The 15,894-nt window shown below is 42.9% G+C and overlaps 1 protein-coding gene across 19 annotated transcripts in view; it reads right to left on the bottom strand.

Moving 5' to 3' along the window:
- NCKAP5 (NCK associated protein 5) overlaps positions 1-15,894 on the bottom strand; it is a 439,736-nt gene that overhangs the window by 204,150 nt on the left and 219,692 nt on the right. For 4 of the 19 annotated variants that reach the window (XM_083841906.1, XM_083841916.1, XM_083841912.1 and 1 more), the window contains one exon: positions 9,049-9,112. The exons of 10 other annotated variants lie outside the window; for them this stretch is intronic. In XM_083841906.1, coding sequence (XP_083698032.1) covers positions 9,049-9,112 — 64 coding nt within the window. 5 more of the 19 variants (XM_083841909.1, XM_083841911.1, XM_083841910.1 and 2 more) reach the window with 4 other exon arrangements.

Here is a 15,894-nt window from a genome sequence, read left to right as displayed (position 1 = left end):
TCTGGGAACCGGACAAGACACTGATACATTTTGATGTTACCTTGGTGCTGCAGAACTCAAGTATGGACCAGGACTCCATTGCACAAGATGCTGAACAGAGCTGGCGCAGTACAGTTTTACTCTAATACCATGCAATCTAAAGCAGTGCTTGAGCTGACTCATTCTAAGGGTCAGCACCAAACTTAATGGTACAAGCTCCAAGAGCGCCGCATTCATTTAAATAAATGGGCATTTAATGGAATCACAACAGAGCAATACTCTTGGTACATAAACTTTGTCCTTCCTCATGCAGAAACTTTGTTTCTCTCTCTCCTGATAACCTTTTCTTCCTCATTTGGACAATAAGGTCATTCTGCTGGACCCAGACAAAAAAGCGCCTTCATTTGTGTATTACCTAGTGCCATGTACCAAAAAAAATAAAAATAAAGTTATATTTAAGTTCACATTTCTATGATAACAACAATGAAGAAATTAAAACCTTACTTTCTCCATCTCTCCAGCAGTGAAAATGCTCACTGACATTGGTTGGCTTGATTAGACAGAGGCAAATTTAGGGAATCAGTATTGCTGCATGGCCGCACCCTCTCTGCCTTGTTTTAGCCATGTTCTAGGCAACAAATCAGTAACCAGCTCCAATTGCCATGAGGGCAACTGCAATGCAACAACCCAGAGAACCACTGGAAGAGTTGATACAGATGCTGTAACAGGAAAAAGTTGCAATTTTTCGGAGGGATATTGTGACCAGAGCTGCATCAATGGACTGAAACCAGTACGACAACAGTTTTTCTTTGGTCTTACAAGAGGGCCTACAAGACTTGAGAACAAATCCTAAAAATACTAACAAAGAGGTTTATTTAAAACAAACAAACAAAAAAAACCAACACCAAGTATATCACAGGGGTTTTGCTCCCATTAATCTGTATAAATTTACCTTCCCAGTTTGCAGGAAACTCCAACTGTTGGCCCACTTTATCCATTCACCTTTCCTCTTCAGACCCTCAGACGCTGCGACTAATTCAGCGCTAGCCGAGATTGCTTTCCGGCATTAGAGAAAAGCTGACCGTAAACGCTCTGCCTGGTCGGGCTGCAGAACGACGGCTCTATTCAGGTCATCCTTGCAAGAATATTAATCCAGTGAGTGTGCAGCTTCCCGGAGTCAACTCATGCCATTGCCTGGAGGAGTTCAGGATTGCAGAGCTTAACCTTTGATATGAAAATGGCTACAATTCACTGTTATTAGTGCATGTGCGCATCACTCCTGTTAGGCAGTGAGGTATTGCCTAGAGCGGGGTACAGCTGTTTCGAGTCATAAAGTGGGATTTGCTTCACGTTGAAGCCAACTGCCGCTCTGATAGCAAATATATCCACAGATACTATGAGCCTGCACGTGCTTTTTCTCTGCTGCCTTCAACATCCCCCGCCTTTGTTATCTAATGTATAAGTTGCAATTTCCACTTGAGGGCAATTTAGTTTATGACATACTTTCTACAGATTGTCTCCTTCAGACCTTATATAAATGCATTTTGTATATGTATATTTTCTCTGTTCAATGATTCTTATATAATGCTATTTCTCTCTTTTTTATGTTGACTAAATACTTCCAGAGACTTGTTGGAGAGAGACACCACTTTTGGTATGCCGCAGGAGCGGCAAAATTTATTTCTGGTCCTTTGGATTTAACAGTGGTCTTCCTCAGTGCTGGCACCTACAGCAGCATCCCAGGCAAGCACAGCAAGAGAATACCAAAACTGAGGACAGCGTATCGCTGCCTCTATAGTGCCAAATACCAAGAGTCCCCACAAAGCTCAGCTTATTTTCAAATACCGTACCTAATATTTTCCAACTCAGAAACAAAACAAACAAAAACCCATAAATTCCAGTGAACCAAAAACGACTGAGTTTGTATTCTACTTTTACAGTAAGTCACATATTCTGCGCTTGAACAGATGGTTTGTTTTTTAACAGGGCTTTGGACATAGGTGTTATTTTAAGTGAACGTAGCTCCCTCTCCTGGTTGAAAGCCAGATTCAGAAAGGCCACTAACTGGGGCAGGGGGAATTGTCCAGCATCTTTTTATCACTGTATATGCTCACACGATTTCTATTACATTTTAAACGGCAAGACTGAAAGTAAATTGGTTTTAACGAATATGTTCCTTAAAATTTGTTGTTCAATTGGTGACCAAACCAGGCTCTGAAATTAATTAACCAGGAACTGACATAGGCCTGAAAGGCAGAATTATTCTAAGCAGACATAATCAGGCTTTTAATACTTCAATTTCAGAAGAGTGAGCAATTTATTTATTTTTAGCTTTAAAATAACTCTTGAAAGGTCTAACTACCTTAACTCACGAAGAATCCTTAGATTCATAAAGTCCATTAAATAAAATAAAAAAAAAGAAAATGTCTATGTGCTTGCAAATTTGAAGAAACCAAACCAAACCAAACACACACACACACACATATATATATATATACACACACATACATACATGCACAGACACACTTAGGATGTGTAAGGATCTAAAAAGAACTAAAATACTTTCCTGGATTACAAATTCTAAAACAACTAAAGATGAAACTGCCAAGTTGTGGATGAGGACATTTGTCCTAATGAGGTCTGGACAATTAATGAGGTCCAGGAGCATTAAAGCAGGTTTGCAGAGAATTTCAATAGCCATTATTGATGTTAACTACTACTAATGCCACCTAGTTTCTCTGACGGCCGTATGACAAAGTTTCTAAGAAAAACGAGCTAGACAGCATGGCTGGTTGTATAAATACACAGCTTCACGGAGAAGGCACGAGGGTCAGACTGCTCCTTTCTGGCTCAGGATGTTGAATATTCAAAGAGACATTCTAGAACAGCAGCTTTGCCTCTCTCCCTCTCTGCTACTTTCTAATTAGAGCACAGATAGATGATTTCATAGATGTAAAGACCCAGAAGTTGGGAAAGATAATTTAGCCTTTTGTACCTCATCTTTAACACTTCATTTATTACTAAATATCATCTATTTTTGCATGACCCGGGTGCTTCTGCAGCTCTCCCGGCTGCCCCTGGCCACGGTGCAGACCCATCACGCCGATGACAGCGAGTGCCCCCCGGCCGCGGCACCGCATCGCATCGCGCTGCCATCCGTCAGGCTGGAGCTCACGCACAACCTCACGATTCCCTCTCGGGCGTAAGGAGAAGGTGCCTGGTGCAGATGTGAGGGGCTGAGCTTCTGAAAATGCTGCCTGCGCTCCTTTTAAGAGGGCTCCCTGCTTGATGATTAGCAGGACAGTGTCAGCATCAGCTTCGGCACTGAGCACACAGCTGGAATGTGGCACAAGACAGGGTGCCTGGACTGCGCTGGGAGCCAGGAGAGGTACACGCAGCTTTTTGGAGGGGAAACAGGTGCAGAAAAAGGGCAACTTCCTATAATCATGGCCTGCCTCTATAAATGCGCATTTCCATCTTCCTGCAAAAAAAAGACGGAGATTTAACTTTCTATTTCCGACTTCATTTCACTTCAGCTCAACAAAGCATCGTCAGGCAGGGCTCTGATCTCCTCTTTCTTCTCACCAAAGCCTTATACCTACGTTAAAGTGAAAGAGGAAACAACTGAAATTACACACAAAACAACCTGGAGCTCGGAAAAGTAGAGAATACGGTCAGAGTCTCTACTGATTTTAATAAGATTTCAATCAAGACCTTTTCTGCACTCTAGCACATCCGTCTCCATGTGAATGCTCCAGTTCAGCAGCCCATGATGAGAATAGGGAGCAAGAGAGAGATCTTATCACAGCTGATTACATTAGAAGTTCAGCTTCAATCTGGGAAAAAGACTGGTTTGCATTTCAATCCCAGCGGTTTTGCAAGAGGCTGTTATGTATATCTAAAAAATTACATTTAAAAAAGTTGTAACAAGCAAAAGTGACTCCGTTCCTAGTAATAATGGGGTATCTTACTGCAGGAAGACTTTTCCTGCCTTTCCCTTTTACTCCTTCCACTCTTTAAAACTTGCAGTCTCTAGTATTTTATAGCAAAAACTGTTTGTAAAGCAAGAATTGTGCTGATCGCATCAGAACTCATTAATATAACTTGTTTTTCCATTATTAGCACCATCTGAGCCTGTTGAAAGCCTTAACCAGGGCTTTAATTTTTCCACAGAGAGCTTTAAATTAATTAGTGGTTTACATGCTAACAAAGAATCTGATACATTCATAAATCAATCTAATGCAGAAGGATTACCAGAGGGTGGAAACCTATTCAGTGGGGACCTCACATTCAGTTAACATGGTGGTTTTTAACAAAAGGGTGCAGGTGTGGAATAGACAGACACCGGGAAGAGCCCATGATAATCACTTTGCATCACTTAAATACGCAGCGGGACACATGGTAAATCAGAGCCTAGGGCCCACCCTAAGTGAAAGCCATGTACACATAAAAGGCACCATCATCCCACTTTAACCTTCACAGCTAAATTGCCAAAGTGGCACAATTTCTTTTGTGTAGGTTACAGGCCACTGAACTAATGGAAAATAGAGTAGATTTAAAGTACTTGGATGCAGAAGTACAAACTAATGAAGCAACCCTGTAACATGTACGCATATAAAAGGATCGAATAAATAAAATATTGAACTTTTTCTAGGTAATTATTAATTGAAGTTATTAAAACATAATGTAATTCTGTGTATGTCTGGTTCACTCGAGGTATTTAATCTAGACGTCTGCTAACACAACACTTAATCTATCACAAGGACTCTTCTATGTAACTATGGAATAGTTTTTCTTGTATTTTTCCTAACCCGGCATTGTTCACTGTTAATAAAATCTCACAAGAATGAACGCTTTTCCTGGTATTGTTCTGTGTCCTAAAGGTCCAAAGTCCCCAAAGTTGGGCACTTAAAGTTTGGTAAAAAACATTTGGATTTAATGAGTCAAAAAAAAAAAAAAGAGGACCGACTAAAACAGTTTCTAGTTTTTATGATCTTTTGAAATAAACGATTCATCTATTTTGAAAGCTGTTAATTTTAATAATGGAGACACGTGCACAGTCTCCATCATATTCATACACACTGTACACACATGAAGTGATCGTATTCTTTTCCTTTACAGAAAGGTAAAATATCTTCGATGAGTCAGAATTAACATGACTAAGAAAATTTCTAAAATGCACATTAAAGAACTGAAGGCCACAAGCAAAAGAGCCACACCACAGCTAGGCTCACTGCTGCTAGTGCTTCTAGTAGCTTGACTGGCAGCAGAGCAGATGTGCCTTCTGGTAATGACTAATCATTAATATTTACTGATGAGAAAATTGAGCAAATGTCAGGTATTCACAGTCTAAATTTATTTGGTTCTCCTCATTCAAACAATTTATAAATACACGTTCATGCAATTTTATGTATGAGGTATCAGATTTCCACACAACCATACGGAAAAAAGGGGATCTCAGAGTCAACTCCTATATCTTTGGTGATGAACGCTAGTCTTGAAATGCAAGACTTTCATTTATTCTCTTCTTTAGAGTATCTTCTGGTACATATCTACTTCCAATAATCCAGTCATGAAAAATACAACTCTGGGACATATGAAAAAATACATTTCTACAGGGACTGTTGTGCAGCAGACACTGGTATCGCACACAGTACAGCATGCCTGATCTTTTAGCCTTAGCTTTATAAAAGGTCTCCTCATAAAAACCACATTCCGTCATCACTCACCGTGTTATTTACACAGATGTGCAAATCCATTCTTGAGCAAAGATATCACAGCTTAACTAGGTTCCACAGCACGTGCTTAGTGTTGACTGTTTGTTGTTGTTTCTGTGTCCGAGCAGGCCTCGCCGCAGCGGTTCCTGTGCTGGTGGGTGAGGGCGAGCACAAGCCTCCCCTGCCTCGGCTTCCAGGGACCGCACGCGAAACGCAGCAGCTGGCTGCGAGTACCGCAGGTACTAACTGACGGCCCCCCGCGCAGGGAACCAAGTCATAAATAGCATATTCTCCACATGATTCCTGCAGGGAAGGCAACAGTGAAGTCTACGCACAACCTTCTCACACTGCGATCAAACAGGCGCCAAACGGAAAGCAGGCAGGACAGGCCGAACCCGCCGGCACCGTGCGCTGTCCTGCAGCCACGCGGTGCCAGGGACAAACGCCTCTGGCCCTCTGACTCTGCTCGCCCTAGAAGTGGCCGTGGGTTGGTGTAATGCCACTGCTTCTTACCCTCATGACCCTTCTGTATCACAAAACCCAAATAATTTTTTTTTTTTTTGAAGTAAGGAAGGAGCACCGGCACGGTACTAAACGAGGTGCCCCCTGCAGAAGGCTCGGTGATGTTTCATGCGGTTTGCAGAGGCAGGAGAGGCAGCACGGCTCTTCCTGCAGGCTGCTTTCCACCTACCCCACACCGTGTACGAATAATGCTCCATGCGAGACAGCACGGTGCTAATGGCGGCAACTGCCGTCACCCCTGCCCTTCCCAAATGAAGGCGTTAGCTCACTGAAAGGCCAAAGCCAAAGGCTTGCTCTGCCCAAAATCCCCCTCCAAAATTTCCCTGTGCATCTTACCTGAGAACGTGCCCTGAGACCACCCTGTGGCGCGGGCTCCGTGCTCCGTGGCCCAGGAATACAGCCTACCTGAGTTACTTGGCCCACAGCTTCGCCTGCATTCAGATACTCCATCTCCTGGACCCATACTGCTTCCGCACTGCTCACAGCTGAGTTCATTAATGTTAATTAATGACTGCTGTGTTTCATATTAAAATTACCGGTTCTGAGCTCTGAGACACCGGCAAGTTTCCATACATCAGCTGCTTCAAAGCAATTGTCTCTACAGGCGCGCTCTGCCTCGGCAGTAGTTGCAGGATAATTGTGGAAATGACCCCTCGGGAAGAGCAGGAAAACAGTCTGATATTTACCTTGGGGAGAGACTGCACCCCTGGGGAGCTACCTGTCAGCTCGTAATGGGTTACAGCACTCAGCCTCGCAACCAATTATCCAAAATCACACTCTGCTTAGCAGTGCCATGTGAGGAATCTCACAAGCCCGCAGTAAAAGGCACCCGGAGTGCCTGACCCCTAGGAGGTGAAACCACCAGGTGGGTGCAACACCAAGGCCAGAAGCCCACGCCTGGGGCTCTTCCAGGGCCCTGCTGCAGCCCCATGCTGCCCTCTCCCAAAGGCATGTTATCGTCTCCAAGCTGCTGAGAGCTGCTGGGACAGAGGAAGCTCGATTCCCGTTATTCTGTGCAGTTGAGTCCAAAAAGTATATAAGCAAAAGTTATTGAACAGTAAATAAAAGGAATTGTAACGGTCTTTGAATCTGAGTGTCATTTGTCAGGCAGTGAGGTCTTGCAGCAGTTCACTTGTTATGACAACTGTTCTTCCACCATAAATTACTTCAGGACAGTGACAACCTACAAATTATAGGTTTTCTACTGAAAATAGGGGGTCTCTGGAATCACATATACCAAAAGCATTACCAGGTCTAGAAGGTTAATCACTGTTGCTTATTTCATGAAGTTCTGAATTATCCCGCTAAGTGTATTTTACATGCAATATATTATATTAGTTCTACGCCTCCAAGGGAAAGATAGTTTAAAAAAATTAAAGGAAACACTTCAAATACAGTAAACAGCTCTTTTCAGATTTTGAAAATTGTTTATGCTGGAAACTAAAATGCAATTCTAAACCCCATGCCTGATCTTTGCCATCCTTCCTGAGGCAAAATCCTGTCTGAAGTCAGCAGGAGTCGTATCGTGGTTATAGACTGCTGGATTACAGCTCAACGTGACAGAAGTTTGCTTCTCAGTTCCTAGAGAACTTCTGCCCCAACACACACACCATAACCAAGTGCCCAATCTGCCTGACTGCTTAACTCTCAAAACTTTCTGGTGGCCAAATCAGCCACAGCGCAGACCAAAGGGGGCTGTCTTGGGGCAGTGCTTGCACCATGCCTGGCACACAGCAGGGGCTCGGTGCAAATCCCCCTGCCCTCCTTCCCCTCACTACAAGCCGTGGGGATTGCCAAGGCTCCTGTCCCTGCAGAGTCCCCTGTCAGCCACCCCGACTCTGTTCTGGAGCTGCACGTGGCTATCGTCATATGGTTCATGGCAGGTTTCTCCTACCTGTCACCCACATCCCTCCAAATCTTGTTGCATTGCATCGATCACTAATAATGATTTATAAAATGCACTCACTGGAGGCAGCTGGGATTTTAAGGACCTTGAATCACACAGCTAACTGAGTATGCAGACCCTCTACAGCTTCTCTCCACCAGGTTAAACAAGCTTTGCCCCCAAATTATTTCACAGCCAACTATGAGATTCACTCAGATCAACAGCAGCTTCCAGAGTACGTCTGAGGGAGCTCGTTTGGGTTTTGAATTTGTCTGCTTTATTATCCCATGGAAGCCTATGACATCTTACCCAAAGACAGGGACAAACAAGCTTCTTAACAGATGGGAAGAGTTCCTCAGATATTAAGTAATTAAGCACATTCTGTACATGTTGGCTCCAAAAGAAAATTGTTTTGAAGAGATAAGGCACTCTATTAATCGAGAGCTCTGGTTAACCAAAAATCAGTCACTTCAATTTTTGCTCACAAGCCTAATCTCAAACTGCTGTGTGAAAAATGAAGATATAAAGAGCATTACATGATTTACAAATTGATTGAATTGACTTTTTTTTTTTTTTTTTTTAGTTTCCATGTTTGCATTCTTCCATTTTTTTGCAGTTGGCCAAGATTTAACAGGCAACTAAATCTATGGCATTTTGATCTGAAATTGCCCTTCTGTGCTCATGGTCTTGCTTGCCTTGCTTCCCAATCCAGTAAGCACCATCAGCAGGGAAATAGGAACAGCTTTTCGCTACCGCAGCTTTCCCCAGAAGCCAAGATAGAGCTTTGAGTTTCCTCAGAGGTACGAATGCATGGTTGGTACCCATCGATACAGCCACGACTGCCTTAATATTCGGGTGTTCATCTTCAGCAAGACGAAATGGACCTAAGGCCTGGACAGAAGCAGTAAAGTAAGAATCGCAAAGCAGACGGTTGCCGCAGCTTACCATGGTTCCTTCACTCTTACTTTGTGCAACTTCTCGCTGCAGCCGAGCCACAGACAGCTTCTCCCTACGGAAAGAAAAGCGTGTGAATAGCATTTCATTTGTCACTGGCGGAGAGGACGCACCACATCCACGTTACGGTGGCGTTCCTGCACGTCGCTTGGGTAACCCTCCTGGCAGAGCTCTGCCATATTTCTTTGAGGTATTTAACGGCTGTGTTATTGTTTCATTTTGTGGCAGTCTGACAGAACCAACAATAAATCAACAGAATCTCATCATCATTTGCTCCGTTCAAACACCAAAACAGCTCATCACGCCGCTGGTGCGGAAGCAGACCATGCAAATCAGGCCGTGTGATTTGTTTTCCTGCAGCCTTGCACATCAGCCTTTTCTGCACTACATTACCACAAGATAGAAGACTGATAAATTATCCGTAAATGTATGCATAAAATTATAAAAAAAAAAAAGTTCAATTCCTAAACATACTGTACATATTTTGCAATTTTATTCTTTTTACTAATATTTTTTTGGTATAAGGCCCTTACCCAAATCTTCCTCTTGACTCATATAGCAACTAACTTGCTTAATTAAGAATTTGGCAATCACAACACAATTTCTTCTGAAAAGTTGTAAGAAAGGAATGGAATTACGTTTTTAGTATATGTAGAAAGGGAGAGATTTTCACAGTGTATGGACTGGGAGAATGCAGCACGTACCAAGTATGTGAACTGCAAAACCCAGACACTGCAAAGCGGGGCAGAACCTGCCACTGCAGGGGGGGAAAGGAGGAGAGGAATTTACTTCGGAAGCTCAGCAAAACAGAAAATACCTTATGGAACAGCTGGGACTTCAGCAACCTCTCACAATTTAAAATGGATTTAAGAAAAACAAAGACACTTTTCCAAGCAGGCTATTTTTAAAGAACACCTATTTTTGAAAGAAAAGCACCCTGCAGAAATGTCAGAGGAATTTACTAGCATGTGAAAAATTTATCAGAACACAACGAAACATAAAATTTGCAGATGAATAAATTCTTTACGAAGACCAGCTTTGAAAACTTCTGGCAAAATGATTTGTAAAATGGAACATAACCATTACCAAGATAGAAATTTTCCATTTAAATGGAAAATGTACTACCAGCAGGGTGCCGGGCTGGGAGCACCCGGCTCTGCCCCATGGCGTGGGAGACCCATCAGGAACAAAATCCCTCCTTGTTCAGGAGGTCCCAAATGGTCAGAGTAATAGTAGGCATGGGTAATATTGTGATCTGTAAACGTATACAATGCTGAAAAAACTGAGTATTGGCAAAACCTAAACACAATGCAGCCACCACCCTGTGGAAGCTGCATTTATGTTAGTGCAGAATGATATTTAGATGCTTTTTTGAACATGTGAAAAATGACTGAAAGTGGAAGAGTGCCACTAATATAACACACATAGCCTTAACGCAAGTATCCTACAAACTGCTTCTAAAACATGTAACCCTCCCTCTTCCCTGCTTGGTCAGTGTCACACTATCACATAGTATCACAAATTACAAAATTGGTTAAACCTATTTTAAGAATGTAGTTCATCTGCTAGAAATAGCCAGCTGCCTTTTTGCGCTGGTTCAGTGCCCTAATGTGTTTTAGTGGAAAAAGCTAGTATACCCTTTGAGGGGGAGTTGACTTTTTAATTGCAAAACAAATGCCTGAAGATATTTTATGAGAAAAGATGTAGGGAAACAAACAAACAAAAAACCCGCAAACCAGTCTTCCATGTACTTCCAATCTGCATACGTTTAGTTATTCCTCCTGAATGAGGACAACTGCTTTTCCCTCTCTGTTTTTTACCTCTAACAGAGATTTATTTACACATTTCTGGAATTCTGTAGCTTTTATAAAGCTAAATTCTATTCAAGCTCCATCAGCAAAGAGAGCTGCTCTTAATGAGATCCAATTTTCACCATTCTTACAGGGTCAGAGTCAGAGAGGGCTTCTTACAATTTTCCCAGCAAAGGAGAGCAGAGCCAGGCGTTCCCATACTGCGCCTACAACACCCCTGCTATTGGGAACGACCTTTCAACAGCAGAAAGCAACAAATAAACCAGATTATCATGTACAGGATAACCTGCAACAGGGGATGCAGAAGAGCAATCTGTTGCAGCAGCATCTAAAAATAAGCAAACAGAGACAGGCGAGCTCCATGCTCCCTGTTCAGAGGGGTCCCAGTGCGCTTTCTCCCTTCCTCCGGGTGAAGGAGCTGGGCATGGGCCACCAGCCCGAAGCAGATGGTTGTCCTCATCTATGCAGGACACACCGTGTGCCCCAGACCACGGTAATCCCTTGGGTAAGTCCATCCAGTTTCATTTGGGACACTGCCCGCAGTGAGCCGCTTCCCATTACCTCCGTGTAAATACACACCAGTACCACGGGTGAGAAATGTGGTCGAAATCCTGCCGTGAGCCAACAGCGTTTAGCACCAATTTGCAGCACTGGAAGTTTTTGTGTAAGCTACGAGACAAGGGAGAAGCGAGACCTTTGTGTGCAAGCACGACCAAATCACCCAGTTCGTCCTCAGCACAGTGAGAGTTTTCATTTCTTTTTTTTTTTTTAACCAGTGTTACAATTGGACAAGCACTTTTACTATGACTGAGCTGCAAAAATAATAAGCTTTCGGCTACTTTAGCCTTTCGGATGCAAAGAACGTTTGACATGCAGCTTCAACGTTAATCTTGTTTTCTTAATCTTTGCTTCTAAATAGGAAAAAAATCTGTAGTGTTGCTTTGTGGCTATATGGCTTTATTTATTTTTAATCAAGCATGTTTCATCCCTATAGCATGATTAATTAACAAAGTTAATTAGCAACTATAGCCAACCTACAAGAAAACAGAGTCCTTCTGAGGATTTAAAAAATCTAAAACATGTTCATTGAGAACTTCTCATGTTTGCTTTGGATAAACTACCAAATGATAAAAGGTTTACAAAAATGTTCTTTGAAAGCACAGTTTATGCTCTTAAATTTGAATACTTGCATTGTAAGTGGCAAAACTCCCAGCCAAGGCCTTTGCAAAGAGATAATTAAAGGAGCCAAACAAGGATGCAATTATATCCTTTCCAGATGGAAGCAAGCACGCAAGTGTTCAGTGTGTGGATGTAAGAAAGATACATTTCAAGTCTCAGTATCCCAACTAGATTTTGCAGTAGCTTGTTCTAAAAAACAACAGTTTGAGGAAAGCCCATTTAGTCCAAGAAAAACATGAGCGTTTTAAATAATCCTGCACATGCTAAACTCTCCTCAAACCGACGTTTCTCCTCCTCTCTTCCCCACCAGCGAGACTCCATCAGCCACCAGACAAAAGCGCTGTCTCCTACCACCACTGGCAGCCACCCGGCCCAGCTCAGGTTTTTACTGCAGAACTGCGTCCTTTGAACTTCTCGAAGGTCCACAGGGATAAAGAAAGACAAGAAGATGCAATCGCAGACCCCCACCTACCACGTAAATCTGACCGAATGCTGATCCAGTTCCTCATCTGGTAACCGATATCCTCAGATCCAACAAGGCGATAAAAGCGGTACTGGATGCAGGAAAGACTGCCTTGTTCTTTCAGTTCTTCTTTGTGTGTGTTTTACATTGCTGAGACAAACAGAAACCTCTAGCAGCAAAGTTCAACTTCCCAAATGTTAGAGTAAGACTTTCATTTGTATTTTGAAACCTCAGAGTCAGCAGTTCATAGATATATATGGTGTTGCTTCTCCATCTCACACAGGAAAGGTATTTCTTAAAATAGCTTCTTGATAAAGGCATAAAGTAAAGGCTCCATTATGACGTGCTGAATTAGAACTATTTGCCAAGACCTCAGCCCTACAGACTCAGAATAGATTTTCAGTGGTAGATAACGATTCTACAGTTTTAATGAAGAAAAATAATTTTACAGTGTTAACAATGAAAAAGAACAAATTCAAAACTCTACAAGAACACAGAATTTCCTCGCGACATCACCTGAAACTCAAGTTAATGCTTCACTGAATCTTAATTGCCATGATCCACTGAGAAGAGGATGGTTACACCAAACCCTGATGTTGTTCATCCGTGCTTTAATCACACATCAGCAAGGCCACTACACACCAGCACGTATCATCATCTTGCATTTTCAACATTAACGCAGGCAGATTTTTCACCTTTTCTTATGCCTTATCAATTATTACATTCCTACCCATGGAGTGAAAGAGGACAAGATTTAATAGGTATGGCAGTTCCCAAGTTACTAACTTAATTGTTTCTTTATTCTCCGATTTATTTCATGAACAGGAAAGTGTTTTCTTCACGTTTCATCCTTTCTTGGAAACTTCCACTCAGCAGCAATTTCCCTTAGAAGTGGCCAGTTCTGCACCAGAAAATAATCCCTGGCTTCTCCTTTCATCTTACAGCTTTCACTATTTGCAAAGATGGAAAACAATCACTTGACCTACGGAAAAAGTCAAGCTTGAAAATGTTGCTCTTACAATTTGTTTTATTTTTAGCGCTCGTGTCCAACCACAGTGACCACACTATATTCCAGTGAGTGCTTTGGTGACTTCTGCAGACCACTTTGGAGCAGAGAAATTACCAAGGGTTTCCTACTCTACACTATGGAGATTTAGAAAGTGAATAAACACTTAGCTCACAACAGGAAAAAATATATTTCATCATATAAAAGTCAGCAAAACGAGAAAAACTCATAAGCTGAATTTGCAAAGTGTCCCTAACCGTTACACCCTGAAATGACTCCCTATTTATCACCTAGAATTAGTTCTCAGTGATTTTCTCCCCCAAGCAGCCAGTCGTAGCCATGACCCTGGTTTCCCAAGGCACCAGAAACCCCAGCACCAAGCCCACCAAGTCCCGCTCCAGCACAGCGCTGTCCGGTCTCGAGTCCCTTGCCTGGTGGGACCTGACAAGGGGACAGCCGTGGGTGGCATGGAGAGCTGCCGCGCCTCCTTCAGTGCTTGGCGATGCCACAAACTTCCTATGCTGAAGATCAGGCATAAAGGGTGTATTTTGGCCTGCTCTAAATGTCAGCGCTGTGTTCTTTTTGAAGCTGTTTAGCACCACAACAGTTTAGCTAGATCTGGCAATAAAAAGTCATCTTGCAAAGAAATATTGAGAATTTAACTCTGAGCAAAGTACGAGCTTTATTTAATTATTTTTATAATAATTGCAGACTGTGGTTACTACAACAGACAGAGCAATGCTGTCAAGGAGAAGCAGAATAGATGCAATGAGCCACCAGCAATGAGCCACCAGCAAGGCACAGCCTCCCATTTATTGCTCATTTATTTCTCAGTAAGAGATAAGCATACAGAAAACATCATTCACATTAAAGCTCTCTTCCACGGGACATGTTACTGCCAAATCCAGACAAGCCGAACAGGCAGCAACTTACTTAAAGTGTACTTCCTTTGGGATGGGACAGCGTGTGTTGGGGGGAACACAGGGTGTACAAGTGTGATCTAAAATATAGACCAGCCACCCCCTGCTGCTCTCACCGACTTCCAGTAGGTCTGAATGTATGTGAAATCCGGAGCAGCAGGTTCAAAGGCCGTCTAACTACCTCCAGAAGCATCCAAGAGACCACATACAGCAAAATCCCATGGGAGACCAGGGGGTGCCGTGGGGCTCAGTCACACCCCTGGGTTAGCAGTCAGAAGCGAAGAGCACCGTGAGAAGCAGATGCACCAGGAGGAGGCAGGGCTGCGGTAAGAGCCAAAAGGCCCCCTTTGCTAGGCAGTAAGGAAAGGTTATCAGCAGTCCATGTCGGGTGACGACGGGCTGGTTTTCGTGACAAATTACTCTCCCAGTCCAGCAGCAGAGGCCAGCCGGGCACGGTCACAGCGCTGGTGCTGAGCTCACGTGTGGGGCTGGCAGTGATGCGCTTGCAGCAGAACTATCTTCTCTCAAACGGACAATCCTTATTACTGCTCTGGCGTTTATTGCTTTCAACAGGGGAATCCTGGGTGCAAGCCTGCACGCATTAATTATTCACTGTTATCTCAGTCAACATTTCAAACAGCTATTATTTTTTTTAATGCTGGGGGAAGTCTCCTTCCACTGTCAGCGCTGACCCCACAGCACTGCCATCTCTCAAATCCTGTAAACGTTTGGGCCAGCAGCATCAGACAGCCAGGGACACCTACACATGGACTTTGAAGTGCCTTTTTTTTTTTTCTCCTCTCAAGTTTTGAGCTGTTTTTTAAACTTTGGTGTTGTATAAAAGCCCTCAAACAAAGGGTAAAAGCTTTTTAAATAGCAGTCTCTAACACTCATTAGTAACCTGCTGCTAATGAGAATGACAACAAATAGAGCCACCAGCACCTGGTCACTGCCCGGACACACAGACAGTAGCAGCCACAATTAATGAAGTTTCTGGATTAAGAAAAGGCGAGCAGGTGATTCCTTCCTCATCGCACACACACTCATAGGATGAGAGACTGATGTCTGGGTGGCGTGATGCCAAACCAGCGGGGTGATTACACATTACACCAAGCGATCATTTCACAGATCTCCTGGAGCATCTCACCTGTGACCATCATGTAAGAGAGAATGCATTTGTCTGCATTTTTTTCAGATGTATTCCTCTGACACCTTCCACCTGGAATCCCAGACCAAAAGGAGGAGGAAAACGGGGGTAAAACTCAATTTATCAAAAAAAAAAAAAAAGAAAAAAATTCCTAATAAATTCTGAAGTCCAGGGACAGTAGTGAGAGATACATAAAGATTTGTTTTTAAAAGGCAGCTCAAACATAAACCAGTACACTGCCAACAGGCAAGGGAATTACACATGGTTACTTTAATGCACCATCAAGTATGACGCTTCAAACACCCAAGTTT

Source organism: Anser anser, assembly GCF_964211835.1.
Source record: "Anser anser genome assembly, chromosome: 6".
Classification (NCBI taxonomy): domain Eukaryota; kingdom Metazoa; phylum Chordata; class Aves; order Anseriformes; family Anatidae; genus Anser; species Anser anser.
The sequence above is the reverse complement of the archived record's forward strand: the minus strand, read 5'-3'. Positions and strand labels throughout refer to the sequence as shown.